The sequence below is a fragment of the Pseudomassariella vexata genome (assembly GCF_002105095.1).
Source record: "Pseudomassariella vexata strain CBS 129021 chromosome Unknown BCR38scaffold_25, whole genome shotgun sequence".
In the NCBI taxonomy this organism is placed as follows: domain Eukaryota; kingdom Fungi; phylum Ascomycota; class Sordariomycetes; order Amphisphaeriales; family Pseudomassariaceae; genus Pseudomassariella; species Pseudomassariella vexata.
The window spans coordinates 137443-165292 of record NW_024467980.1 but is presented as its reverse complement, the minus strand read 5'-3'; the positions used below and the strand labels follow the sequence as shown (position 1 = coordinate 165292).

Here is a 27850-nt window from a genome sequence, read left to right as displayed (position 1 = left end):
CTCGGGCCAACTTGTGATTGGTCGCTCCCGCACCTTCTACGAATACTGCCCCTAGTACTTGGATTCCGATATTAACTTTATTAATGTCTTCACGCTTGAAGTCTATAGTTGTAACGGGGATACTACACGTCTCAAGGATAATAGTGAGGCAATGTAAAGAGCTACTGATGATATACTCATGGAGGATTGTGATGTTGATTGAGCTAAGTTAACCTCCGTCAGGTGTAACGGTAGAATGTTACCTATCTAAGTAGTGTACATTGTTACGGAGTCACTAGGGCTCCGCCAGTGGACTGTGTGCCACTAGTCCTCTGTTATATACTAATAATGTGGGTACGTATATTTGTAACGGTGATACTACATGTCTCAAGGATAATAGTCGGTACTGCAAAGAGCCACTGATAATTTGCTTATAATATGGGTGCGTATATTGCAATACTGATTCCTAAGGAATCCAAGTTAGGTGAGAGTGTCCAAAATCTCCTCTTTGGCTGGGGTGCATCCCGTCAGATACAAGGGGTCATTCGATTGACCAGTAGTGTGGGATAGGATTACAAGCCACTGGGGGTCAGCCGAAGTGCCTTCCGAAGGGCCTTAAAGACACACAACAACAATCAATTGGACGGGCGACCTCAAGGTTACAGCCATCTCACAGAGAGGTCACACCGCAAAATACGTGAATATATGACACTAACCAGACCTAGAGAGTTGAATTGATCCAGAATAAGCATATACCCATAATCAAAAGGACCAGTGGAAGGGTGTTAGAGTATACCAATATGCCGGTTTCCTGAAAATAACTCTAAAGAACAACGATTATTATTACTGTCTACACTACCTTAGTAACAGTAGAGAAAATAGGTAGCATTCCTTCTATGTAAATACGTTCGAGATATGCTCCATATGGATGGGAGCGCGTTTCAGGGGTCAAATCTAGCGTTGGTGACGAACGAAGCTCCAATTTAATCCTTGCAAGTACGAATCGGTGAGAAAAGAGACAGCAACTACGATCGTCCTAAAACATGACATAACGAACCTGCATACTGACGATGGGCAATTAATACCCGCAGGTTTAAGGTGAAGATAATGGCAACGGACAACAAGATCCTCAACAGGACCTTACTAATCGGGAGGATGAAAGAATAACTGATCGAGAGCCTTCGTGCCCCGGTCGGATCAATAAAAGTACCTCAGCAGGTACGAACAATTGGCTGGACGTCAACAGATCCTTGGATTGAATCACCTCAGCAGGGTGGAATAGATCGTCTTGAATAATAGAAGTACGTCGATAGGTGCTAACGATGACATCAACAGGTCATCAAAATAACGAGAGCCTCAGTATGCGAAGGGAATGAAATTTGATTACTACTTGCTTGGCCGCTTACTCTCTCTCTCGCGTTCACTTCAGACTGACTACCCACACAGATCTTTAAATACCCTCGAGAACACGCTTACATAATTCATCTGAAAACCGAAAAGCAAGACCCAGAAACCCTGTCCCTAGGTAACTACAAATAAGGCTAATCCCGCAGCTCGGATTGCAGACCGTTTGTCTCCACACCGCCACTAGCAATACCAGAATCTCGGGATGGAGTGGATGTAAAGAAGCTGGAAAGCGACGATGAGAAGATTTGAGCAAGTTGACTAAAGCTGTGGCTTGCCGCATCCCTGCAAGCTTCCTGCGGCTGCTCATCAATACGCCTACCGATTGGCTGTGCTACCGAACTGGCATGACTTATATCATCTTGGCAGCGCGGACTCTGTTCATAACGGTGCAGTAGCCAGTATTGCTCGAGCTTCCTGCGGGTAGCTCAGGATAAGTTTCAGTAAGAAGGACAGCAACGATCAGAAACCACAGGCCAAAAACTTGCTCAGTTTCCCTATTTAGCAGGAGGTGCCGCCCTTGAATGTGCAAACTCAATGCAAATGAGCTACGAGCGTTGGAGCTTGGCAACGGCGAGCTGGTTGCGGGCGGGTACGACTCGAGGTAGATTATTATATATAAGATATCGACAGGCTCTTCTCGTCTCGGGGTGCACGTCTCTAGGTGATCAGCTTGATCCCCAAATCCCCATCCTAGCCCGGGATTTCGTTTCGTACAACAATTTAACCTTTGAACTGTCGCGCAGTGTAACCCTGCGCTGTTGTTTCCGTCGCGACTCATCGACTACGCCGAGTGAGCAACAGCAATCATGTTCGCTGCGATCACCTTACTGCTCCTCGCTGCCATTGCGCGTCTGGGTTCAGCGCATTTCGCTGTAGTCTATCCCGAATGGCGCGCCGACACCCTTGAGAACGAGGAATTATACTCGCAGTGGGAATACCCCTGTAAGCCACGGCGCCTCTATTTCCCCGTCATTCTAATGTTTCTCGAACGCTAACTCCTCCTCTTTCACTCAGGCGGCGGCGTTCCAAATGGCGTAGGCAACCGCACCGACTGGCCCATCAGCGGCGGCTCCGTCGTCCTCGAACTCCACCACGCATGGACCTACGCCTTCATAAACCTGGGCTATGGCACCAATGTGTCCAACTTCAACGTGTCTCTGACGGCGCAGCTACTGAACGTCACGGGCAGCGGGACATTCTGTCTTCCTCTGCTGACGTCGCCGGATTTGACGGGAACCGATGGCCAAAACGCGACAATTCAGGTCGTTACCAGCGGCGAGGATGGTAGCGCTTTGTATAATGTGGGTTTGCTCTCCTGGGGGGTATTTTAATCACAAAGTGAGGTGGAGCTAATTCGTAGTCACCAGTGCGCCGATATCACGTTCCGATCTGGCGCTCGAGCCCTGATTGCTGGCGAAGACGAGTGCACGAACTCGACTGGAGTGACAGCTGCAATCATCGACGGATCGTCGGCATCCAACTCAAACTCCAGCTCATCGAGTTCAACCTCCTCGGCAGGCGGCAACGCTGCGTCGGGTATGACTATCAACATTGGCGCTCTGGCAGCTGTGGCTTGTCTCGCTATGACCTTCGCTGGTATGGGCTGGTAAAGAGAGTTTGGGGTGGGAAAATGAAGGACACGGTAATATATATATAAACAGGTAGATGCCAAAGCAGATACATCGAGGTCGAGGGGGGGTATCATCGCATAAAACTGCCTGGTCAGAATCAGCTAACCATGAATAAATGAAACGACACAACTTTGCGGAAGCGTGTCTGCGTTTGCCGCGAGGTCGCCGGTGAAATGGAGCACTTACATAGGACATATTATCAGTGTGCGGCCGCCATGCAGGCCCTCCATCTCTCCGCCGGCAACTTCATACAATTGGTTCATCTGGTGTCATTCGGGCAAGTCATAATCTTGCTATCCTTATGGCCATCCCCGGGATCACCACGAATGCACATGCCTCACACACCGGTCCATTGAGGTAAGCTGAGCTCGGTCATAACCTTAGCCATGGTGATGCGCTGGTTTGGTTGCGGAGTTAACATCTGTGAAACTAGCACGTGAAGCTTGTCCTTCGGGTTTAGCTTGGCTCTGGCTTCGGTGACCTCACTGAGCCATTGCTGCATCTGGTCCACCGCCGTGGGACCCTTGGCTTTGCTTGAGTGATGCGATCTTCTGTTCAGTTCGGCAATCATCCAGTACAGCTGCTTTGGATGGCCCTGGCGACCGCGCGCATCCGGGAAGGCGATGCGCTTAAGAACGTAGAGCATTGTCACACCGAGCGCCCACACATCCGACGGCGTGCCACGGAGCTTGTTCCCGACGAACTCGGGTGGCACGTAATACGGCGTGCCTCCGTTAGTAGCGGAGTCATGCGTGCGTGTCGAGAGGCCAAAATCGCATAGTACAGCGCCACGGTCTGGGGAGTACAGGATATTGGCGGGTTTGATGTCGTTGTGGACTCTCCGTCTCTGGTGGACGTAGTTCAAAGCACTGGCGATATCCCGGAGGATGCGGATCGCATCATTCCTGTTGCCGACAAACACATCCGTCGCGCCGTCTCGCCATACGCCTCGAGCAGCTAGGTCCTTGCCATCAATGTGTTCCATGTATAGCGACAGATAACGCGCATCACCGCCGTAGAGTTTCACGATAGATTCGTGCTGCAAGTCCTCCTGGCTTCGGTATTCGCGCAACCAGATATCGGCCTGCCGGATAACATTCTTGTGGTTATCCTGTGGCTTGGCCTCATTTGGCCTTCTGGTTTTGAGCACTTTGACTGTAATCACGCCATCCGGCACATCCGAGTGCTCAGCTGTGAACACAGAAGAGGCCGCCGTGGTCGCAATTTGATTCCGTTTTGTCACTTGGTACTGGTCCAGCTCGCAGCCACCTGGAATCGCCACTGTCTCGTCCTTCTGAATTTGCAGCAGAGCATGGCCATGCGGGATTGCGACCTCCTTCGCTTTGCTGGCATGTGGTAAAGGGAAAACCAGTGGCTCTCCTGTGGTTACGGGGTAGAACATGATTACTCCGTCGTCGACATCCTCACGCTTTTCACGCTCGGTAGTCCTTAGTCTCTTCTGGGCTGGATCCATCTCTGTATCGTCGGAGAACGACCTTTTTATCGACGAGTTCAGCGGATCAATACTGTCCGCAATGGATGTTAGATCTGAAACTTCCTGTACGGGGACACACAGGCTGGCAGGGCGTTTTGCCAAAACGCGAAAGTCGATGATGGGTGTGCCATAGACACGGATCCTCCATGTTCCAGGAGAGAGCTCCTTGGTAATACCGGGTACAACTTCTTGGTCAAACGGTCGATCTGGTCAGGATTAGTAAGCTGGACCCGTGAGCACATACGATAGTCACATCTGCCACCGAACAACTCCCACCGAACAAGTACAGCACGGCTACATCATCTCTGAGAATGAACTAGACTGATGGGGTGGATGAAAGAGGGCGACTGACTATCGTCTCCTTGATCCGAAACGCTCGCCAGAGTGATGGGGACGTCTGATCTATTAAGGAGAATCTGATTGTCGCTGGCTGGATCATAGTACAGCTCGCACCATAGCGGTGGCCGAGTTTCATCGACGCCCGTTTCGCCCGGTATCCTCAGCGAGAAATTGATGTCCTTGGACGTCTGAGTCACAGCCAGCACCTTAGTGCTAGGCTGCTGAGGGCCATTTCGGGTCGCGACCTCTGCGCGAAGAGCTAGCCATTCGCAGTTGTCGCTACCCGGGCTCACTGAGCGGCTTCGAGTCAAAGGGCGCACCAGAATCCTGATTCCCTGTTGGTGATGTTGCTCATCGATGACGAGCTTGTCCAGTGGCACGGTGTCAGACTCGGCACTGGCAAGTTCTTCCTCGACACGTATGCTCTTCTGTAGCCGCATGTTGATCTCCGACTGAGAAAACGGCTCCGTCCGCTCCTCAGAGCAAAAGTCTTCGCCCATGATGAGAGGCGACGCGGAATGGTCAGGGAAAGCTCGGCCGCAGATTTGACTCAAAAGCTCCTAAAACAACCAACTATGACCCCAAAAGATCGCTGAGATAATCGCTGGGGTGAAGGCAGAAAAAGAAATGATGGATGCAGTGCGTATATTTTGGAAGCTGTTTGCAGGTTCGCTGTGAAGAGTCAAGAACTTGCAGGCGAGAAAACATGAAAGACGACAATATCGAAACAGACAAGCGACGCGGGGGTAATGAGGGATCTTGGAAGGCCTTCAAGAGGCCATACCCGCTATATTCGGGCGTAGAATTGTCAGATGAACTGTCCTGGAGACCTGACTTCGTAACTAACGAGCCACAAGAAAGAGAGTCACGGAAGTCAGAAGCGATATGCGGCTGATCCCGCCCCTGGAGAGTCTGGCTGCCTAGGGTGTCCAGGGCTATCATTCTCAAAGAACGTCCCGACTAGATAGCCCGCAACGTTGTGACTTGCGGTTCTCTTCGACGGTGTTTACACGGTGTTGCCTCGTGCAAAGCAGCGATTGCTGCACAGTCTCAATGGCATAATGACACGGCTTGCCTCCCAGGATTCAAGTCATCTGACGGAGAGTGTCGAGTCGTCGCGGCGACTTTTGGGCAGCTGCCTAACCACTGGTAAAACGGGTGTGGTAAGCTGAGCCATCGTGGGAAAGAACGAGAATTTGATTGTGCAAGGATGCTGCATGACGCGGGTCATGATTGGATACCGGCCATCTATAATAATCCACCCACTGCCTACTGATTGGATGCACTGATGGCTAAGCCAGGATAAGCCAGCCGCAGCTTCCTCGTGCGCAACCCAATTGTTTTGGTGTCTGACAGGTTAGTGCCTGAGGCAGCCGGGCTTCTCAGACATGGCAATGACGGGGTGCCCACCTCCCGCTTCGTCGTCGGATTTCTTGCGGGCCCATCACCAACCCTACGCTCGTTGTCAATCAACCAGCACTCCCAGTGCGCTGCCTACCCAAACGCGATCGCCGGTATGGAATACAGAGCGTGTTACTAGATGGCTCTGCTATTGTGCGCTTCTACGAGACCCTTATGAATAACAGCACTTGCACTGAAGACGGCCTGACTTTACACTGTATCACCACCACAACCGCAACCGCAACCATAGACATAGAATGGACGACCCCGGTTCGTCATGGCCCGCCTGGAAATTTGGCATGAAGCGGGATGAGCTCTTCACCAAGCTGCACGATCAGTACAACACCTTTCCTTCCTCGATCCAAGACCCCGAGGCGTTTCACCACGACGTCTACGAAATCTCCAACACCGCGAGCACCACCGCTGAGTTCCATCACCTCCTTGCAGACCGCAAGGATCAACGTCTCCGCGAACTGAACAACAGTCTCGAGTCTGCCTCGCTGGAAATCATCGCCAATCCCAAGCTCATAGGCACGGAGCAGTGGCAGCATGCTCTTCAACTCTTTCGAACGAAGTCTCTCGACTCGCTCGTGCGGTACTTCGCATCCTACCTTCCGGAGGACCACTCCTGGCATCATCGCCTTGGCCAGACCTCAACGTCCACCTCTTTCTCAGCCGACTCCACATACTCTAGCGATGATTCTACCACTTCCGAGAAACTTTTCTTCGACGAAGAGGACCACGACGTCTTGACCCACGAACCTCTTTCCATCGTCACCTTTATCCCAACACAGCACCTACCACCGTCTCCGAGGTCACTGACGATGTGTTCCAACTCCTCGTCGGCTTCGCCCATCGATGACGTCCACCACCACGAGTACATGCTCAACACATTGACTCCGGCGAGGACGTTGTCCTTCTCGGAGCCTGAGATGGATCTTGTGATACACTCTGGCACGTCGTCACGTCCGGATCACGAGTATGACTATCAGACATCGCAAACAGATGATGCGGACGAGGTGGACACACCGACGACGTCCATATCTGACATCTCGGACACCCAGTCACTTCCAGAGACCCGTCACCAGTGCGAAGAGTACAATGAGCCTATCACACCTGCAGAGTGTGAGGGCTCAGCGGAGCAGGACGCAGAATCCGACACGCCGACCCCGCGAATTGAGTCGCCCTCCAATACCCAGAGACATGCATGCGAAACGTCGACATGGTCAAAGTTGTCGTTGCAACATCAGCCATCATCACTTCATACCCACGTCCTCAACAAATATGTACGAACATCACGAAGCCGGCGCGATGGCAGTCCAGGACGGTCTGCGAGGAGGAGTCCTGAAGTTGGGCGCGTGCACAAGTCGCTACCAGATTCGACACGGTTGCGATCGAAAGGATCGGCGAGAAAGAGCTGACACTACTCGAATGAGAATGTACATATGTCACGATACCACTGTAGATACGTAATGTTTGGGAGCGCTTTCATCATCTTCATGCTGGTGTGGTGTACGATTCTTGACGCTGATGCTATTCCTAGCTAGCTTGCGATTGCTAATTACCTTACTAACCTCGCCACCGAAACCTCGAGCTCTATGAGCCAAAGACTGGAGTTCACTTGATGTTACCTCCGATGCGATTGCCTGATTTCCTACCTTCACTGACAATTTGCTGTAGATCTTTCCAGTAGCTGGCGATCGGCCATCGGATCCGATCATGATCAATTAGAGAGAAGTAAGAGAAGCTATTGTCAGAGCAGCAAGTGCGATCGCATGGTGCTGTTAAGTTTCAGCGGTTGATACGCCAACCCACAGGGCTTGGAATGCTAAATCGACGACTGCGTCGGGCGCAATATGCGCTAAAGCGCGGGGTTCACTCGCTGTAGTTTCAGCTGTAGTGAAGCCATTACTCGGGTTTAGACTACTAAGTTCGAGCACATGTCAATGAGGTCCGGCCGAACTGCCAGCGTCTTCTTTGTTGGTGGACTTGGTGCCCAGCCAGACTTGAGGACTAGACTTCTAGTTTCATCGTAATGATTAATGAATGCCAACCTTCGATGCCATTGTCAACCTGGCGTATTGTGATAGCTTGTCGCCCCAAACTCCTACCTAAAGTACTCGTATAAGTTTTCAGTCCGATCTGTTGAACGGTAGTCCAAATGATTTCGACAGCTTTCGCGTTCCTCAAGTCCTCCATCCTCTCTGGCCTCCAGCGGTTCACCACGCCAGAGCCAGAACTCCCTTCTGTTCCAGAGCCATACATACCTGATCCTGATCTCGTCGAAGACTCATCTACCTCTTCCACCTCTTCTCCGTCTCCGAGCATAGTCACCCCGGCATCGCCGTCGTCACCACTTTCAACGTCAACCGAAATGCCCGGCGAGACGCTCCGTGAAAAAGCCACCAAAAAACTCCACGGTCCTGATGCCAACCCAAGCCAGCTCGGCGATCCAATTAGCTTGAAGGCCGAACAGAGTGACACCGTGCCGACGTCCAGCGAGGAAGGGGCGGGAAGCGAAAAGGGTCCGAAAGATGAACAGGGTAAGGATAACAGAGGATATGGGGGAAATGCTGAAGGCGGGAAATTGAGGGAGAAGGCGGCAAAGAAGTTACACGGACCTGATGCGAATCCGAGTCTGTTAGGGGATCCAATTAGTTTAAAGGTTGAGACGACTGAGAAAAGCGCAGGACGGGGGTCGAAGTTATGAGCTGGATATATTTGCATATCCGAAAAGAGAAACGGTGAGGCCATCAGAGGACTGGTTGTGTGTCGATGTTGATGTCGAGACTCGGGCGGTCACTGAATGTCACCTGCGCGGGCACCATTTATGACTTTTAGACGACAACAGTAGTTGAATATATCTCCATGTTTCAAAAATTGAAATACTGTGCAATGCCTGCCCAACGGATTTCCAATTTTTGTTAATTCATAGTGTCAGACAGATGACATTGTGTCTGCTTGGCAAAGTGTACAAGTTTATGGATTTGTTAGAGCGCTCTCGAGGCGACTTTCATCCATGCATTTTCTGCTGCTTTGATTTCCAAGCAAAGTCCCTAAGTGAACATAAATGAACGTTTTCATAAACTTATCCCAACCAGGTCACGGTGACATCTGCGTGGTACGTAATTTGGTACCCTTTCCAGTTAGTGCCTCACATCATTGCAGGTCCATATGTTGGGCTTTGATACAAGATTTAAGGGCGGGATTAGCTCGCAAAGGCGCAAGATTACAACTTCATTAAGAGTCCCAGTTCCGACCTCAGATCAACAGCGTTCATCGAATATTAATCAACAAAGACGGAAACCATGGCAGCCGTAATTAAACCTGTAGTCGAAACAGTTGAGTTGCGCTCTGCGCTGTCCGATTTGAGGTTAACCGTGATGGCAGGTTCACAAGCTCGAGTACAGTAAGGACGGCCACTTCGTCCGGCCAGCAAGTACATTCCGTAACTTCGTCTCCAAAGACCCCAACTCCCAGTTTCCCGCTGAGAAGGGTCGATATGCGCTCTATCTCTCGCCAGGTTGCCCTTGGGTAAAGTCTTCGTCGCCATTCTCCCTCGACTCCAAGACTAACCACCTTCTCAGGCTCATCGCACCCTAATAGTGCGCGCTCTCAAGCACCTCGAGGATATCATCGACCTCTACGTCCTCGGCAACATGGGCTCCAAAGGCTGGGAATTCAACGGTCTCTACGGTTCTTTGACGGAAGACCCCATCCACGGCTTCAAGACGCTGCGCGAGCTATACGAGCTCGTCGACCCGGGCTACAGCGGCCGCGTCACTGTGCCGGTGCTCTGGGACAAGAAGACGGACACGCTCGTCAACAACGAGAGTAGCGAGATCATCCGCATGTTTTATTCTGAGTTTGACGATCTGCTGCCGCCTGAGCATCGCGAGGTCAACAAGCCGGCTGGGGGGCTGTACCCCGCTGAGATGAGGGGGAGCATTGATGAGATGAATGAGTGGGTTTACAACACCGTCAACAACGGAGTTTACAAGACCGGGTTTGCGAGCTCGCAGGAGGCGTACGAGAAGAACTTGTATCCGCTGTTCGAATCGCTCGATCGACTCGAAGGCATTCTCGCTGAGCACGGCAAACCTTTCTTATTCGGGGATTATGTCACAGAGGCCGATGTGCGGCTGTACACGACCATCGTTCGTTTCGACGTCGGTTATCACCCGGTCTTCTTGTGCAATTTGAAGAGTATCCGACACGATTACCCGAAGCTGCACCTGTGGCTGAGGAGATTGTACTGGGATCAGAGTGAAAGGACCTTCGGAGCTTTCTACAAGACGACCCGGCCGTGGATTGCGGGGTATGGTCCCGGGTATGCATCCGCCAGGCAAAGGATTGTCATGCCTGAGAGTGTGCTGATTACGCCTAAAGGGCCGGCGGTGTTGATTGAAGAGTTAAGAGAGGGGGAGAAGTTGTGATAGGCGTATTCTAGCAACCTAAACCAAAAAATCTTGTTGCCGATGAGCCTTGTCCAGGCGTGTGCCGTATCCTGGTTACCTAGTTCCATAAGCAAGCCAATACGGTGATATTGAGGACCCAGTAGGGGGTAGGGTAAACACAGTTTCGAAAGTCTCCGACATTAATCAGCAAAGATGCTACGAAGGCCGACACCAACCCCGTAAGAACTTGTCCCCAAGGAGGCAAAGTTCCTTTCCTCATCTCGATCCTACAGCTTCTGGCCAATTGGCTTTCTATTCTCAGTGATAAGCCTGCATATATGGCTAGACGGCCTGTACTAGACTCTGATGCGTCTGACGTGGTACTCACTTCAAGCTTCGTTCAACTTCTAGACCATGGTTTCGTGAGAAGACAGGATATGAATGTCACCATCATAACTATATAACAGAGGACTGGTGGCACACCGTCCACTGGCGGAGCCCTAGTTACTCCGGGGTAATGTACACTGGTTAGATAGGTAGCATTCTGCCGCTGCACCTGACGTAACTTAGCTGAATCAACATCACAATCCTCCATGACTGTATAAGGATCAAAGGCAGCTCTACTGTCTATTTCACCAGTCGCTCAACTACTTTCTCATTCTATTTACTTCCTTACTTCTTCCCACACTTTACTCGACGACTTACTCACTCTACCCAACATCTTACTCACTCCACTCATCTACTCACTTGCTACTAAATCACTTATTTGCTCACTCCCATCTCTTCGTGGCATATCAAACATCAACATGACGTCTCTGTACAAGCAGTCCATTCCTGTCTTCACCAAGTACCTCAACAACCTCTCGCACCTCCTCAAGATGGGGGCCGCCCACGCCGATGAAAAGGCCATCAAGCACGACGACATCATCAACTTCCGCCTCATTTCTGACATGAGAGGGTATGTGCCCCCGTATATCCCACCCCGCTGACTTCAAAATCACGCTCGTTCTTGTCCTCATTTGTTAACTTCACATGCATAAATTCTAAACCGACTGACTGACCCTTGCGCAGACTCGCCTTCCATGTCCAATCCTGCTGTAACACCGCCGTCTGGTTCGCCGACCGCGTCGGCAACTTACCCCATACTCCCGTTGATGACAACGAGACAACATTCGAAGATTTTCAAGCTCGCATTGAATCCACCCTCGCCTACCTGGAAGGCATCAAGCCCGAGGTGCTGGACGACAAGCTTGATAAGCCGGTTGTTATAGAGGCCAAGTCGGGCAACTTCAAGATTGTGGGCGGGCAGGCGTATTTCTCCGAGTGCGCCATGCCGAATTTCCACTTTCATTTGACCACTGCGTATTGTCTACTCCGGACGCAAGGAGTGCCGGTTGGGGCGTTAGATTATTTGAAGGATGTTTTTGTTAAAGAGTAGGTAGATGGGAGTAGTTGGCTCGGCCAAGGGAATATTGACTCTTGACAACAGGGGAACATACGTAGATAAAAGTCGAATGATGGCTCGTTCCATTTCATCCATGTTTATTCCAGCACCCGTTAAAAACTTTGTATTCCTTCTCCTCTGCGAGCCAATAATCCAGTTAGCAGGAATTGTCGTTCAAGATATCGAGTCGCCACTACGTTGGCCTCCGTGGTCTTAGCTGAAGGAAGTTCGCATGCCTCTGTTCGTTACTTTTTTTTCTTTCTCTTTTTCTTCCTTTTTGGTGCTTTCTAGATTTTTAACCTTCGAAAAGGTTACGACGCTGATTAGAAAATGAAGAAGTTCCCCTTCATACTTTTACTATGCACCCGTTTGGAAGTTGAAAGCGAAAATGCTATTATGGCGATCATCGCACGAGGCGACTATGTGGACTGGAAAATGACTTACATGCAGATATAAAAGCTTCTGTGGCACTCGATGATAGGATGGTGTGGTTGTACATACCACTCGATATAACCATTTCTGCATTTAAGACATCCACGGCTGGTCCAGACTTGGATATATGGAATCCACTTCTGATACGGCGTCACGGTGGCAAGAAGTAATGCAAGTGGAATAACCTCGAATACTATTGGTATGAGACCCCTCACTCCCTCGGTAAGTAGACCATAGAAGCGGTGGTGCGCGGGCCGGCGAGTGTTCAGGTTCCGGGACGACTAATCAAAATGCTCCTATCCTGCAACCGAGAATATCACAACATAAAGCTGCAGAATATTTAATTATCGTGCAGATGAACTACCAATCAGAACTTCAGCCATATAGTTCTACAGACCATGATGCTACTCCGTACATGTTCAGAGAGCTTAGCCGCGTGCCGCTTCCGGGGCCTTTCCGGGGCCTGAGCAGGTGCTTGATCAGTACAATCAAGAGGCTTAAGAGGCTTTACCCACGGAGTGTAAAGACATGGTCACGTCCAACTTTTGGTTTTCATTTTTGATGTTTCTGGGAGGAAGATTTAACACAGGCTGTATGCTCAAGATGGGTTACACTACTGCACTGCTGATGGTTTTCATCCCTTTGATCGGGTACTTGTACTTCAGCTTTAAGACTGGCCCGGCCAAGAAGACCAACAACTTCCCACCAGGTCCCCCAACTGTACCATTCCTTGGCAACCTGCATCAGATGCCACTGAAAAAGTCCTTCATTCAGTTCACGGAATGGAGTCGCATCTACGGTTCCCACGGGCTCTTGGGACTTCAAATAGGACCCAGCGGCAAGACTGTTGTCCTCAACAACTGGAAATCGGTGAGCGAGCTACTTGACCAGCGAGGCGCCATCTATTCATCCCGTCCCTTCCTGGCGCTTGTCCAGTACGTATTGCCACCACCGGGGGATGTCCACTTAGGTAAGCCTTGACGTAGTCCTTTGCGACAAAATAACTGGCTGGACTTGGTCAACTAAGTAAACCGGCTAGCCTTCATGAACTACGGCCCCAAATGGCGCAAAGCGCGCAAGACCATTGCCGACTTCCTCAGAGACGAAGAAGTCGGAAAGCTTCTCCCGATCCAAGACGCTGAGTCATCGCAATTCATGCACGAGCTGATGCAGACACCTCAACGATACCACGACCACGTGCTGCGCTACTTCGGCGCCGTCATAATGGACTCCGTCTTCGGCACCAGGGGCAAGGATTTCACTGACGAAGGGAAGATCAAACGCTTCTTCCAAGTCCAGGATGAGTGGACAGCGATGCTGGACCAAGGGTCCATGCCGCCGTGCGATGTGTTCCCGCTCCTGCGGTATGTGCCAGACGGTTTGACGCCATGGAAGGGGTGGAAGGGAAGGGCGGAGGAACTAAAGAAGAGACAGAGTGAGTTGTATCACGAGCTATTCGAGGAGGCGAAGGCGAGGGTTGACGAGGGAAAGAGTCAGGAGAGTTTTGTGGCTGGGTTATTGAGTGATAGGGAGACGAATGGGTATAGTGAAGTGGAGTTGGAGTATCTCTTTGGGTTTATGCTGGAGGGGGGCTCAGATACAACGGCTGGGGCGTTTGAAACATTTCTTCTGGCCATGGTAGCGTATCCGGAAATTCAAAAGCGGGCGCAGGAGGAGGTAGATGGCATGTTTGGGATGGAGGGCGTAAAGAGGGGTAAAGTGAATGCGGGTGCTCTGCCTTTTTTAAAGGCGTGTTTCCTTGAGGTAGGTAATAGTGCATCTGAACATCCACAGTATTTCTAACATAGAATTTCAGACACTCCGCTGGCGCCCCATTCTCCCCCTCGCCATCCCTCACGCAACAACTCAGGATGATGTCTACCATGGTTATCTGATCCCGGCCAACACCACGATTATCATGAACGTCTGGGCAGTGCAACATGATCCGGATGAATACGAAGAGCCTGACACTTTCAACCCATCTCGGTTCCTGGAAAACCCACTCGGCATCAGAAGCAATAGTGTTTCAGTCAAAGAAACATCGTCCGGCCCATCTCGGAAACCCAGCTACGCGTTTGGTGCCGGCAGACGAGTATGTGCCGGTCAAAAAATGGCTGAAAACAGCATGATGATAACCATGGCAAAGCTCCTGTGGACTTTTGACGTTGTAGGTGGGAAGGAAGTCGACACGAAGGTGGAGACGGCATACAAGGATGCCATTTTGACCGGCCCGAACAAGCTCGAAGTCAGTTTCAACATCAGGGGTAAGGAGCGGGAGCAGGTCGTTGCGGCAGAATGGAAGAAGGCAGATGAGTTTCTAAAGCGGTTTGAATGACTTAACACTAGTGCAGATTAAGGGGGCGCCTTTGTCATTTGATGAGCTTATGATTAAATGATAACATTTTCATTATCTCTTATCAAAACAGTAACACACACTCTACGATGGCCAAAGCATATCATATTGTCCTAATTTCCATCCACCGTAATAGTATGCACATACTTCACCTTCCCTGCCACAATCCTAATCTCATGGCTATCGGGGTAATTTCCCAATGAGTCAAAAGCACACAGCACATCCACAGACCCCATCGTCTCATCAATGACGTACCTCCTACTCCCATTCGGTTTCGTGCTACCTCCCCTCGGCAGCTGTCCCCCACACGGCCTCGTCAACATCGATCCCTCGACTCGCTCACAGTCTGTTCCCCAGGGGATCGCATCCGCCGCCGTGGCATTGGTCCACATATCCAGATATGCATCACCTGCCCTCCTAAGAATGTCCCGACTTGGCCGCTGTGAAGCATCTTCTATGGTGGTCCAGTTTTCTTGACGGATGTAGTTGAGCGTCTGCGCCGCGTTGAAGAACAGGTCACCCGTAGTGGCGGCGATGGTGTCGATGAGAGCAATCGAGCTGCTATCATTGTCGATGTGTCTAATCTGTGTAGCAACTACATGGGGCTGAGATCCCGTAGTCGAGATAAACATGGTGTAGCTGGCGCAGGCGACGGTGTCGGCCGTGGAACGGTTGAGGTCGATTTTCAGGGGCTGGCTGAGGATGCCGGTTTTAATGTCAACCTTTTTGTTATTTTCTTGGTAGGTAAAGTTGGTGGTCGCAAGGGGGAGGCTGGCGATGTTGCCGGACGTTTGGGCGGCGATATACGTGTCAGCTGCCAGTAGGAGACCTTCGCGAGTGCACTGGGCTGCGGCCGTGGGAAGGAGAATGGCGAGCGTGCCGATGAAAATCTTGGATATGGGAGTAAGCCGGGCCATACTCTTGACTATTATGGACGTGGATAGGCTAGTCACAGACAAGCTGCGCGAGGTGGACTTCTCCGTCTGTGGCACTAATGAACGCAGGATACATACCAGAATCCTAGTCCAGGATTGCTCCAGCCCTCATACTTAAGTATAAAGACTAGCTGACAATATCCAATGATTACCCTCGCTTACATGCCGTCGTTGCATCCACCAGGGCATGACGTACCTGCCAGTGAGATTGGGGATCCCCGCGTGTTATAGATTGATGCTTAAATGGCTCCATCCGCAGACTATTTAGGCATTTACACATACAGCATGCCCTCGGAGACAAATCATACCATGGTACGAGTGTTCCAACAGTCGACTTCCACTTATATTGCCTCAACCCGAAATGCAACATTAGTTCCTAAATCAGTTCCAACATGTATCCTCACACGGTTCGCTTCCACCCACCCTTCTGTTCCCAAATGTCCCCAACTGCCTTGGAAGCAGCCAGCAAGTGTCTGTCGCGATACCTAGGTGCCACTAGCGACAACCCAATGGGCATACCATCCTCTCCCTTAAAGCCCGGGATGTTGACTACCGGCGTATGAAGTCCCTGAGGCAGACAGCACCAATCAATCACACGTCATCAAAGGTTGCACACCAGGGATACGTACCGTCCACATGCTATTGAAAACCGCACTCCCGGTTGAATCCAGCCCAAGCGGCGCCACATCCCGCACGCTAGGTGTAATAATAGCCGTATACTTGCCGGCAATCTCGTCGATTCTCGGCCTCAACGCTGCTATGCCATCAAACGCCTTCAGTTGCTCTGCTCGTGTGAGTCTTTTCTCGTTTTCGACGTGGCCAACCAGGAATGCCTGTAGCTTGTCCTTAGCTACCTGGTACTCGGGCAAGAAAGTCGGGCGGCCGTCACTGTGCATCACGGTCTCGTGCCACTCCTGCATCTTGTCGAACTCGGCCGGAAGCTCGATCTCCTCCACTTCAGCGCCGTGATCGCGAAGCAGCTTGGCGCCTACTTCCATGGCTGCGACGGTACCTGGGCCAGCCTGAGACCACATCGGACTTTTCAGCACTGCAAACTTGGCCCTCTTAACTGAGAAAGGTTCTTGAGGAGGCGACTCATCGTCCTCGAGCGCAAACACGTCTACCAAGAGCTCCAGATCCTCGACACTGCGGGCGAAGAAGCCGATTGTGTCGAGGATGAGCGAGTACATCTTCTGGCCTTCGCGACTGATCGAGTTCCACGTCGGCTTCAGGGCGTAGATTCCGTTAAACGAGGCGGGACGAATGGTACTCCCGCCCGTTTGCGTGCCCAGCGCAATTGGGGCTTGCAAGTCGCCCACCACGGCGCCGGATCCTGACGAGGAGCCGCCAGGTGTTCGCTTGAGGTCGTGGGGGTTGCAGGTTGGGCCGCCGCGCAGGGTGGAGGCGAATTCGGTGGTTGTGGTTTTGCCTCAGTGTTGATCAGTATGTTTCATACTACACGAATTGACTTCAGTTTGAATGCACACCAAGTATCAGTGCACCGGCTTGACGGAGAATTGTGATCGACGCTGCGTCGACCTTGGGTGCATCTCCTTCATATATCGGAGAGTTGAACTGGGTTGGCATATCTATGGCAGTCAGCTCTCAGAAGTAACAAGTCATGTTGAAGTGAGCGTACGTGCCCTTGGTGTAAATAACATCTTTGACCGCGACACCAACGCCATGAAGCGGTCCTCTGTTCGCATGTGGGATTCGATCGAGTGCCCTGGCCTGTTCAATGACATAGTCGCGGTCGAGATAAACCCATCCTTTCACTGCTGAATCTCGCTGGTCGATCCGCGATAACAATGACTTGGCGTAGTTTTCAACCGTCAGCGAACCATCCTTGAACTTTGCGACCGCTTGCGTCGCTGTGAGACTGTATGGTTCCATGGTATATTAGCTGAGCTCGGCTTGAACTTTCGGCAACCAAAAGATTCAAGCTCTTTAAATCTCTCTCCTTGGAGGGCAATTGAATATTGCAACTGCGTAAATGTCAGAGATATGACACCGTAACTTTCGTTTCCGCCGGCCAGCATCGGAAGTGGTCCGATCAGATTACTTATCGGCTCGTTCTTCCAGGGGCGGCCCCGCTCTAGGCCATTGCATTACTTATTGAACACTGTATCTTATATTCTACGCTATATATCCAACTGCTAGCTTTCTATTTGAACGCTTGAAATTTATGGAAATTGATCAATATGAAATATTTCCATCATCATAATACATCATCTTGTGCAAGGGACAGAGGCACAAGGACATCAGCCTTATTTCCCCTCTTGGAGGCTTTGGCACGCAAAAGATAGAATGACCTTCTTGTTGGTGGTTGTGAAGGGCAGAGAGGCAGCACTACCGGCGTCGTTTTAATCGTCCTCTTCCTCCTTGGGGGCACGCGTCTTTCCAGAGACAGCACCCTTGGTCTTGGCCTTGGGGTTGGTAGAGACAGTACTAGGAGCGGAAACAGCGGCAGGGTCACCAGGAACAGCATCACTAGAACCAGCGGCAGCATTATTGGCGACATCCACCTTGTTACGGAAATTCTTAGAAACCTTAGCTCACTGCGTGCTATATACCAGCAGTGTTACTATAGCCCCAGAAATGGATATAAGCCAGGAAGGGATACGTGCATCTTGGGGTTATCTGCATAGATAGCTGTGATGGCCATCTGCAAGTCGGTCTCAGTGTTCCACTTGCATGATCGGTTGCCAAGTGGCAAGACGTGAAGGACGAGGTATTTTGTCTGTCTGGAGGAAAAGCAAGCCTTTCCCCAAGTTTTACGTCCTATTCTGAGATTACCATACGCTTATGTAATGCGGACGTTGATTGGGAACTATAACTAGGCTGGAAGACTGGAATAATTAACCGGCATTTCAGCTGTGAAAACTTCAGACTGTTTGTTGAGATTCTGTTTTGCTCTATTTCGTCGCGGCTTATTGGAAAATGGTAAGTTGGGATTAACTAGCCAGAAAATAATAAGCGCCAGGAAAAGCGAATTATGGATCCCACGGCGAAACCCATGCCCACTGGGTCCATTTGTATCATATTCTGCTTCCAGTCGACCTTGATCAGCTTCGCCACGCTCTGAATGAAAAGAATACCAAGACGATAGCGACAACAAATGCGCCAATGGTTACGTCCATGTAGAAGCACCAACGCCGTCAAGTTACGCGATCCAAGAACACGCCACCGAGAAGCGATCCAGCGACGACAGTCAAAGCATATGTCACCCCAGTGAGCTTCTTGGGCTCAGCCCTGAAGGCCACAGTAGTGTTGCCGCCCGTCGCAAGCCCAGGGCCGCCCACACAGGCGATAACCCGGCCGATGATCAAGGCGGTGGAATCTGGCGCGGTGCCAGAGACCTGGCTGCCGATCTCGAGGATGCAGACGGCCACTTACAGACAAACGTCTTTGAAATTTTCCAGTTGCAAACCCCGTTGGAGAAGTTATACAAATTGTACGCCGTCTACAGCGTGAAACTGAAGAAAAGAAAGCGGACAGGTACTCTTGTTTTGAAGGCGACTTTCGTCAGACGATAGACTCAATCGGAGTTGGAGCGTTAGTCAAGAAGACTGCATGGATGTGGTTTCTGTTGGGTGGTGGGTTGATACCTCAAGATCTGCATAATAAAACCGTCGAATCTTTCTTCGTCTCGAAACGTTGCCGAGTGCTTCCTAGACTATCGAAGTTCCTCATATTTTCCACATCTTAAAGCAGTGCAGACCATCATCGGCACCGCCATCCCCAAGGCACGGACGACTTCCAAGGTCTCGATCAGGGCCACAGACACATTCGATCCTATACTTTATTATAGCTTGCAATGATTCCGATATGAAGCTCCCAAGTGGGGCTCAGCTCGCACTGACGGAAAGGTGGAAAGCATAAGCTCATCCTGCCACGTCCGAAACTAGTTCCACTTCTGCTGCGCAATAGCGCATTCCACGACCGAAGCTATATATCTTGTTACTAAGAGTGGACACCAATGTGTTGAGTGAGAAGGGGGCGTTCAAGCTTTCGAGCGTGTCCCGTTTTCCACGAGAATAGGGCGATAATGGCAGTAAGAGAACAAGCACTTAGGATGAAAAGGCCGATCCCAAATTTCCAGTTCCATAGCGACGGAGTCTCCAAGGATGGCTTCTTTGATTCTTCTCCTTGGCTTGCCTGCAATCTTCCATTATATTCCCAGGGGAGAGCCTTGCGCCGGATGTCCGAACTCGGATTCGAGAGTGGCGTTGGTCCGCGACGTCTCACTAGTATCCTTGAAGAGACCGATTACGCCTATTGGAAAGATGTACCGTTTAGTATGTAGTGCTCCCCATCATGCGTTCTAGTGCAACTAAAGAGCATACCGGGAACTGACTGATTGGAGTCTCTGGTACTTCTTTATACTCCAACGGAGCAGTGGACGCCTACACTGGCGATACAGTGACTTCGATATATTGCAAATTAATAGCAATGGCGTTTTAAGTATTAGATCGCGGGAGATTTGAAATATCAAGGTTATGAGGAAAAGGTATGCTAAACTGCACATTACTACAGCCTCAGGGGGCATGCAGTAGACCCTACATGCCGCCCTATTCCCGGAGTGACTGCGCCCCAAAATATTGCTCCTAATGAAGTCGTGCGTTTCAGCGATTTACATATGCAACTATAATTGTTTCATACCAATATTTATGTACCAGGCCATACACATCACGGAGTAGGACTTCAAAAATAAGAGATCAAAGTAACCTAAATATGCAGTCAGATGATCCCTACTACACAAAAGTGTATATCGGAAACTACTTAGACCGGTATATACAAGCCTCATGGTTACGGAAACCATGGATAGCATCATAAAACGTAGTAGACAGAGGCAACCGAAAGAACAGCATATGTATCGTGAATGGAGGCACAATCTTGGTCGTATATCAAAAAATCCTATTTGGTTAATTATCGCTATCAAATGCTATAGTCACGAAGGTAGAGATAGTGTTTATGTTAGATAATAATATACACGTACTTCTGAGTTGCGCGTTGAGTATACGCACTCCCAAAGAGAACCACCCAAAGATCGCCTTCTATACATGAGGGTATTCTGTCCACCATCGTTTCACAACACTAGAGACCCTATCTCAGACTGCTACCTTCTCCCGTCCACCCCCTTCCCACCCCTTTACCCCTATCTACCGCTCATACCAAGACTTCTCCCTAACGACCTTTTCGGGCACAAAATATCGATCTACAGAATCATTCCTCGTGCGTTGCCCTGCCTCCAGTCCGCCGGACATCATCCCCGGAGCCGGCGAAGACGTCTTCGATTTCGGCCCAGGCGAGGTCGGCAGAGTTCGCATCGCTGTCCTCGAGTCAACGGATCCGACGGAATCATGCCGCCTGTTCCCGTACCAAGGTGCGTGATCGTCTGGCGGGCTCGTGATGTACTCGCCCTGTGGCATATTTCGCTCCGGGTGGGCAGGGCGCTTACTACTGTCGGCTTTGAGAGTAGCTCTACTGAGGGTGCGAACAGGCTTGATGGAGTGCAGTCCATCTGACAGTGTAGCGCGGCGACTGACACGATTTGGCCGGCTGGATATGATGAGTTCAGACATGCTGTCTGTCTCAAAACCGGGATTTGCGTTTTCTGGCCGTCGCTGCTGCTGCTGTGTTGGTGGAATACGAGTGCAGAAGAGCTTGGCGATGACAACTTCCGTCTTCTCATCCGTGTGGAAGGGGGGGTTGATCATCTGGTACTCGACGCCGAGGAGGCCGAGAGACTCCTCTATGTCGTATTGTAGCTCACCCAGAGATCTAGACGCCTTGCCATGCTGAAAATTGGCCGAGTAGTCGCCTGGTTTGCTGGAACCGTTCGGGATGTGGAAGAGAAGATCAACTCGGGCTACCGCATACAGAGCGACGACAATGATCTCGAGCATGAAGCCGGTCGTGTAGAAGACGGCTTTTCCGAATATGGTCCCCTCCAAACCCAGGCGTGCGGGATGTAATATGGTAAATAGTCTGACCACCGCACCAGATGCCAGGGTTGTGGCCCCATAAACCATAACAGCGACTTTGGTCGTCAGTTGCCCTTGGCCAAACCTCTCAGGCTTTCCGGTGGTCGGAATGGCGGCCGCGATAAACAGCAATACAAGGGGAAGGAGAGAGAGACCGACGCCCCAGGAACTGCCAACGCGAAGTACCGTCTCGGTTGCCTGGAGCTGGGCCTCCTTGCCCACACTAAAGAAACTGACGCTCAGGGCGATGATCTGTAGCACGATGATGGCCGGAACGGACCAGATGAAGAAGAGGGTGACGATGCCGAATAACGGGTGCCAGCCGATTCTCGGATGCATGGATCGCACTATTCGTTGTGCGAAAAAGATATTGACGGCGAAAATCACCGCGGCACTGTGAAATGAATTAGTGCTAAATCATTCGTGTTTCCAAGCGTTTTATCGTAAACCGACTTACCCCCCAAACTCGAAAATCAGCGCCACCAAGATCACACCCCGTGTATTCACAAATGCCCAGATGATGCGAAAGATACACGTGAAATTCCGAATCATACAAAAATCAAAAATGAGATCCGACAGTAGGAACTTGTGACCCCGCTTGGCGTTCGCCCGGTAGATGTTGATATGAGTGCCAGCACCAATCATAAACAGCACCAGGAATACGGCCGTAACGGGAACATCAGGTATAGCCGTCGGGTCGCCTCCAAGGAACGGCCCCTGGGCTGGGTCTATCACTATCTCAACCGCGGGCGACGGAAAAGAGGGACCCGTCGCAGCGCCAGTTGTAGGAGCAGCCGGGCTGCTCGCGTTCCCGAGCACAGAGCCCATGCCTTGCTGCTGTTGTGGTTTATTCCATTCGATCCCTACCGCTGTGGCTGTCGCTGTCGCTGTGGCCGTCTCTGTAGTTGCGGACGTTTGCGTTTGTGTTTGTGTTTGTGTTTGTGTTTGTGTTTGCGTCAGCTCGACCGTATCCGACCGCGTAGCAGTAGCAGTGACTGCCGCAGTTGCAGTTGCCGTAACTTGTACCGTGCTGGCCACCTTCGTCGTCTGCGTCACTTGCACTGTGTTGGTGATGATCTGCCGTGTGATCTCTGTCGAGGTTGCAATAGGCGCTGCCGGTGTTGGTGTTGTCGTCGAGGAGAACTGAGTCGACAGTTTGGCCGCTTCGCTCGCGAGTTCGTTCTCGACACTGCTGAGGTTCAATGGATCTGGGATCTGCTGCGCCGTAACTGCTAATAACGAATGCAATATGAAGAACAGTGATATTATCGACCTCCGATGTATGTGATATCTCGACGCCATTGTGGAATCATCATCGTAGAGTAACAACCGTTGGGGTCGAAAATGGGCCCGTCTGATGAACTAGTTCAAAAAAATGATATAATGAAGTCAGCGTTGGAAGGATTGACGCAGCTGTAGTAACCCTATTACATAGAGAAGAACACTTCGGATCAGGAGAGCTCTGACGAGGCCTTGGTCGATCTCATTGCCCTTTTGGTGAGAACCCGATCGATCGGGTGTTTCGGCTCGCTGATGTGCGGTTACGACTTCTCATTTGACCTTCCCTTCTGACCACATTGAAAAGAGCGAGTGTAAGAAGGTGCCAAATAGGGACGTTATGGACGTGGATGCTCTAGTCCGAATCTGCCGACTTGCATCAGGTTCAATAAAGAAGGATATAGATGGCACCTACTGCTCTCCAGTTAGAGAACTAGAATGTTGATGTGACGCGGCTTCAGCCATAATCTCATCATATACCGATTTGGGTCCTGAGTAAGTGACATCAACTTGGCAACTTGGCACGCGAAACTTGACCACGTTGACTTTTCATCCCATCATCTGCTACACCGAAAGGTGCAGTATACCATGCTGGATTGGGTCACTCCCGTCGCAGCTTCGCCATCATGACATTTTCTGCGTCAAAAGTCAGATAGAACCATCCAGGCTAGGGAACTCAATACCGATCTGCGTCTGTGTGTTTCTCTTCCACGCGTTTCAAGATACTGGATGCGGCCATGTTCCACAAAGAACTATGCGAACTTTTGGTAATTACCGGTGAAACGGCGTGGCAAATCTGGCGAGACGGATGCGACTCCGACCTGTATTCCGGGGTTTGGATCCGTTGCATCGGGATTATCTTACTCGTGTGCAGATCATATCGCAATCCTGTATGATGTGCACATCGTAGGAGTGATGTAAGGCAAGGCCTGTGGTCCACAATTTGCGGGCCGCACAAGGCTTGTCGAAGAAATAGTGGCACTGTAGATCATAATCTACTGGAATAGAGCATAAGAAACAAGTGGCCCGATATATACAAGTTCGTCTCTGACACTTCAGGCAGGTCGAGTGCATCGATTGTCTCGTTTGGGAGAATTTTCAACAAATCTGCAAACCATCAACATATAAAGTCAGGGCCAGTGAAAATACCGACATTTATAACTTTCTTCTTATATTTGCTTGATCATGAGATCACTGTTCACATGCGTACATGAACGAAGACATGGCATCGGCGACCTGAAGCGGATAATGAGTTTGCTATGACAACTATTAAAATGACTTGAGCGTGACCCGATCGCTAGTAAATCGTCGAATTGCTTTGGACGGCTAAACCTAATCTCTATAGAATCATTATATACGTATTGCCCATTAAAAATTATACAAATAAGAGACACCCAGAATTACACGTTGAAGTCGATCGTTAAATTAATACTATCTTCAGTCAAATCCTCAATCATCATACTAAGTCCCAGTATGTCTGCTATCACTGAGCGTATCAGCATCTCCATCCAGGGCACCGTCGAGGAGTTGAAGATTCCTTTGAAGCCCTTCCTACAGGTTCTGAAGGAGCAGCCAGGTTATATCCGCACACGCTGGGGCCCTCAGTTTGAAGACATGCAGAAACTGGAGCTTCTCCTTGGTCCGCCTTTATCCTCAACCGAGCAGAATAAGAAGGATTAAAGAGGACGACCAATTAATTGACTGAGTAATCCAGACTGGGAAAGCATCGAAGCTTGCGAGACATTCAAATCCTCGCCGCAGTTCGCCGAGAGGATGGTCGAGATGAAGCCACTCCTAGCCGGCGTCCCAACCATATACTACATCAGCTTTGTGCCGTATGCACTGGACGATGTCATCGACTCGGTTGTGGTGGAGGCCATCACCTTTACTGACTGCAGCGCTGCAACAGGCGACACGATACGGGTCAAGGTTGAGAAAGCTAGAGGGTTGTCGGGGTGTACTGACTTGGTTAGTGGCCTTGCGCAGGGCGACAACGCTGCAGGCAATTTCGTGGCCATGGTTGGGTGGGAGAGTTTAGAGAAGAGCAAGGAGGCTGATAAGGGGTATACAGAGGGGGCGGCGGACGTGCATCATGTCAACTATAACTTCCCTGTCGAGGGGTTTCGGGGATTGTGAAGATTCAGGCATGCGGACTGGGTAGCTCTATAAGAATGTTGACGTGGTATCTGATGAGCATTCAGTCTACTGACGGTGGTTATCTTCTAACAGGCAGACTGGTAGCGACACAAAGTATAGGATCGACTAGGGTTTAGGAACAACTTCAGATATTTTGCAACACTCAAAACGACCCGCAGAACTAGAATGTACAACTACTTACCCGCATCCATGAGTGTCTGTAAAATCCCATATTCTGGTGCGTGTGAAGTCAGGTTGCGATCAGAATGGTGTGAGAGTGACAACATCATAGTTAATGAATTGATGGGACAAGGCTGATTTAATCTTTTCAGCTTTAAACATTGTATAACGTAGTCTACGGTCCAATTGCACATTTCGGCAGATTTTCGTACGCTACCACTTTGACCTGCGGTTTTTCACCACATAACTATGGTTGGTTCTTGGAATGAAAGTGATATGATTCTAGCATTACATGCGCTTCAATCTGATCCAAAATTAAGTGTACGTCGCGCTGGTCAGATCTATAACGTACCTTTTAGAACCCTTGCGTATCGACGCGACGGTAAAACCGCTCGAGCGATTACGCGATCGCCAACGCAAAAGTTGACTCCTTCCGAAGAAGAGGCAATCGTACGACATATAACCGACCTAGATTCGCGAGCATTTCCTCCCCGATTGAGTGGTGTTGAAGATATGGCCAACCGATTACTTCGAAGTCGCGACGCGGGACGCGTCGGCGTCAACTGGGCCTCGAGCTTCGTAAGACGATAACCAGACCTCCGGACGCGTTTAAATCGAAGGATCAACTATCAGAGAGTCCTCTGCGAAGACCCCGACGCGTATCGCGCGTGGTTTGACCTGGTACGGAATACAATTGCGAAATACGCGATCCAGGAGGAGGATATCTACAACTTCGACGAGACCGGTTTTGTGATGGGCCAAATCTCGTCCGAAATGGTCGTGACGACTTCTGATCGGCGCGGAAGGCCTAGAGCAGCCCAGCAAGGAAATCAGGAATGGGTTACAGTTATTCAAGGCGTTCGGTCGTCCGGTTATGCCCTCCCTCCGTACATCATTTTCGCCGGCAAAACCCACCTCTCGTCATGGTACGAAAACAGCCCATTACCGCCTGATTGGGTTACTAAAAATGGCTGGACTATGAACGAGAGAGGCAAAGATTGGATAAAACACTTCGATCATCACACCAAGTCTCGTACGAAAGGTACTCATCGCCTATTGATCCTCGACGGTCACGAAAGCCATCACTCGACCGATTTCGAGGTATATTGCAAAGCTAACAATATCGTCACGCCTTTTATGCCTCCTCATTCGTCGCATAAGCTCCAGCCTCTTGATGTTGGTTGTTTTCGCGGGTTAAAAAGAGCGTACGGAAAAGAAATCGAAGATCTCATGCGAGCACATATAAGTCATATCTCGAAAGAAGACTTTTTACCGGCGTTTTTAACGCGTACAACGCAACTTTCACGGTTTCAAATATCCAAGGAGGTTTCCGAGGGGTAGGAATAGTTCCGTACGCTGCAGATTATGTCATATCACAGCTCAATGTGAAATTACATACGCCAACACCTCCGGGTAGCTCGGCTGGTCTCCCCGTCCCTTGGGAATCAAAGACTCCGAACAACCCAACCGAAGCCCAATCACAAACCGATTATGTGAAAAACAGGATTGTACGACATCAAAATAGCTCACCAACGTCAATTTTTGTTGGAATAGATCAGATTGCGCGAGGTACAACGAAGGTTATGCATCGGCTTGCCCTTTTAGAAGGCGAGGTCGAATGACTTCGAAAGGCAAATGAGACCTTAAGTCGACGTCGCCGTGCGAAGAAAAAACAGCTACAGAGCGGATGATGGGCGTTGTGGTTGAATTAACTTATACATTGTCGTATAAGGTCTGCCAAAGTGTGTAATTGGACCGTGGACTACGTTAAAACAAATACGACATATTAAGCGCATTTTTTTCTTATCGACTCTCCGCTTCCGGACGAGTCAAGTGCAAAGCTCAAACGTCAGAGTCTAGACTATGAGTGAGTGTCTTAGAGTTTTCACTGCAGACCTTATACGCAGTCCATGTGCAAGGACACCCATACAGTCATTTCATATCCAGGAACGACATTACATCAAACTGCCGGTTGAGCTTGCCGAAAATCAGAAGGCATATTCCGTTGTCCGTTGTCCTGGTCCTAGCTTGAGATGAGGACGGCACTTCACGTGTTAGCGATGGATGAACTTGGTTGAGAGGCTACAGATGACAAAGACGACAACTCTTCTTGGTAAGCCGCGGTCCGAGGTTATTCCCCTTGAAGTATTCCGGGACGTGTGTTATTCCCATTCCCAAGTTATCGGTAGTAGTATATAAGAAACAGATGCACCAAAGGTGTTATTTCCATTGCGACGACACAAAATACGTTCGATTTTGGCATAGCGCACTGAGGCACTGCCCGCGTCGAAGTCAACTCGAGAACGTGTTCTTCATTGTATTCGCGGTCTGTAATAGCGAGCGGAAATATTTTATAATACAGTCTCGCAACACGTTTCAAGTTGGACGGGCAGAAATTCATTAACCGATTGTCCGTCCTTATGAGGATGCTAATCATGTCAACGGGTGCCGAAGTG

General features: G+C 50.3%; 13 protein-coding genes across 13 annotated transcripts; 8 read left to right on the top strand and 5 right to left on the bottom strand.

Moving 5' to 3' along the window:
• Positions 1-2207: 2207 nt before the first annotated feature.
• BCR38DRAFT_298413 (uncharacterized protein) lies at positions 2208-2921 on the top strand (the record flags this gene model as incomplete). Its single annotated transcript, XM_040854524.1, has 3 exons — positions 2208-2328; positions 2401-2687; positions 2754-2921. Coding segments are annotated over 3 exons (576 nt in total), but the record flags the coding sequence as incomplete, so codon positions are not given.
• A 433-nt stretch (positions 2922-3354) lies between these two features.
• Positions 3355-5351, bottom strand: BCR38DRAFT_402936 (serine/threonine protein kinase-like protein; the record flags this gene model as incomplete). Its single annotated transcript, XM_040857781.1, has 2 exons — positions 3355-4700; positions 4835-5351. 2 exons carry the CDS (start codon positions 5349-5351, stop codon positions 3355-3357), a joined length of 1863 nt encoding a protein of 620 aa, XP_040709827.1.
• A 1158-nt stretch (positions 5352-6509) lies between these two features.
• BCR38DRAFT_297361 (uncharacterized protein) lies at positions 6510-6887 on the top strand (the record flags this gene model as incomplete). Its single annotated transcript, XM_040854513.1, has 1 exon — positions 6510-6887. A coding segment is annotated over one exon (378 nt), but the record flags the coding sequence as incomplete, so codon positions are not given.
• Positions 6888-8413: 1526 nt separating this feature from the next.
• Positions 8414-8962, top strand: BCR38DRAFT_490878 (uncharacterized protein; the record flags this gene model as incomplete). The annotated part of the gene is made up of 1 exon (XM_040864582.1): positions 8414-8962. One exon carries the CDS (start codon positions 8414-8416, stop codon positions 8960-8962), a length of 549 nt encoding a protein of 182 aa, XP_040709825.1.
• A 315-nt stretch (positions 8963-9277) lies between these two features.
• BCR38DRAFT_451767 (glutathione S-transferase) lies at positions 9278-10747 on the top strand. Its single transcript, XM_040861483.1, has 4 exons — positions 9278-9373; positions 9421-9569; positions 9643-9786; positions 9840-10747. The coding sequence occupies exons 2-4, from the start codon at positions 9561-9563 to the stop codon at positions 10686-10688; spliced, it is 1002 nt and encodes a 333-aa protein (XP_040709824.1). The 5' UTR covers positions 9278-9373; positions 9421-9560; the 3' UTR covers positions 10689-10747.
• Positions 10748-11165: 418 nt separating this feature from the next.
• BCR38DRAFT_379879 (uncharacterized protein) lies at positions 11166-12408 on the top strand. The gene is made up of 2 exons (XM_040857395.1): positions 11166-11607; positions 11721-12408. Exons 1-2 carry the CDS (start codon positions 11456-11458, stop codon positions 12085-12087), a joined length of 519 nt encoding a protein of 172 aa, XP_040709823.1. The 5' UTR covers positions 11166-11455; the 3' UTR covers positions 12088-12408.
• Positions 12409-13128: 720 nt separating this feature from the next.
• BCR38DRAFT_461843 (cytochrome P450) lies at positions 13129-14860 on the top strand (the record flags this gene model as incomplete). Its single annotated transcript, XM_040862569.1, has 3 exons — positions 13129-13495; positions 13565-14289; positions 14342-14860. 3 exons carry the CDS (start codon positions 13129-13131, stop codon positions 14858-14860), a joined length of 1611 nt encoding a protein of 536 aa, XP_040709822.1.
• A 131-nt stretch (positions 14861-14991) lies between these two features.
• Positions 14992-16002, bottom strand: BCR38DRAFT_414727 (uncharacterized protein; the record flags this gene model as incomplete). Its single annotated transcript, XM_040858963.1, has 2 exons — positions 14992-15768; positions 15976-16002. 2 exons carry the CDS (start codon positions 16000-16002, stop codon positions 14992-14994), a joined length of 804 nt encoding a protein of 267 aa, XP_040709821.1.
• A 13-nt stretch (positions 16003-16015) lies between these two features.
• Positions 16016-17813, bottom strand: BCR38DRAFT_379874 (amidase). The gene is made up of 4 exons (XM_040857394.1): positions 17457-17813; positions 17301-17402; positions 16443-17242; positions 16016-16381 (listed from the first exon to the last, which is right to left on the bottom strand). Exons 1-4 carry the CDS (start codon positions 17704-17706, stop codon positions 16214-16216), a joined length of 1320 nt encoding a protein of 439 aa, XP_040709820.1. The 5' UTR covers positions 17707-17813; the 3' UTR covers positions 16016-16213.
• A 363-nt stretch (positions 17814-18176) lies between these two features.
• BCR38DRAFT_490872 (uncharacterized protein) lies at positions 18177-18442 on the bottom strand (the record flags this gene model as incomplete). The annotated part of the gene is made up of 2 exons (XM_040864581.1): positions 18177-18353; positions 18437-18442. The coding sequence occupies 2 exons, from the start codon at positions 18440-18442 to the stop codon at positions 18177-18179; spliced, it is 183 nt and encodes a 60-aa protein (XP_040709819.1).
• A 366-nt stretch (positions 18443-18808) lies between these two features.
• Positions 18809-19349, top strand: BCR38DRAFT_490871 (uncharacterized protein; the record flags this gene model as incomplete). The annotated part of the gene is made up of 2 exons (XM_040864580.1): positions 18809-18848; positions 18916-19349. The coding sequence occupies 2 exons, from the start codon at positions 18809-18811 to the stop codon at positions 19347-19349; spliced, it is 474 nt and encodes a 157-aa protein (XP_040709818.1).
• Positions 19350-20975: 1626 nt separating this feature from the next.
• Positions 20976-22628, bottom strand: BCR38DRAFT_356302 (uncharacterized protein; the record flags this gene model as incomplete). Its single annotated transcript, XM_040857016.1, has 2 exons — positions 20976-22194; positions 22258-22628. 2 exons carry the CDS (start codon positions 22626-22628, stop codon positions 20976-20978), a joined length of 1590 nt encoding a protein of 529 aa, XP_040709817.1.
• Positions 22629-24551: 1923 nt separating this feature from the next.
• BCR38DRAFT_414723 (uncharacterized protein) lies at positions 24552-25214 on the top strand (the record flags this gene model as incomplete). The annotated part of the gene is made up of 2 exons (XM_040858962.1): positions 24552-24717; positions 24793-25214. The coding sequence occupies 2 exons, from the start codon at positions 24552-24554 to the stop codon at positions 25212-25214; spliced, it is 588 nt and encodes a 195-aa protein (XP_040709816.1).
• Between the last annotated feature and the right edge of the window lie 2636 nt (positions 25215-27850).

Coding starts and splice junctions, on each gene's coding strand:
- BCR38DRAFT_451767 (XM_040861483.1), top strand. Junction 9,787..9,839: donor TCTCGCCAGGTTGCCCTTGG/GTAAAGTCTTCG, acceptor CCACCTTCTCAG/GCTCATCGCACCCTAATAGT.
- BCR38DRAFT_379879 (XM_040857395.1), top strand. CDS start 11,456: ATGACGTCTCTGTACAAGCAGTCCATTCCTGTCTTCACCAAGTACCTC. Junction 11,608..11,720: donor CTCATTTCTGACATGAGAGG/GTATGTGCCCCC, acceptor ACCCTTGCGCAG/ACTCGCCTTCCATGTCCAAT.
- BCR38DRAFT_379874 (XM_040857394.1), bottom strand. CDS start 17,706: ATGGAACCATACAGTCTCACAGCGACGCAAGCGGTCGCAAAGTTCAAG. Junction 17,403..17,456: donor AGATGTTATTTACACCAAGG/GCACGTACGCTC, acceptor TGACTGCCATAG/ATATGCCAACCCAGTTCAAC. Junction 16,382..16,442: donor TTTTCAATAGCATGTGGACG/GTACGTATCCCT, acceptor TGTCTGCCTCAG/GGACTTCATACGCCGGTAGT.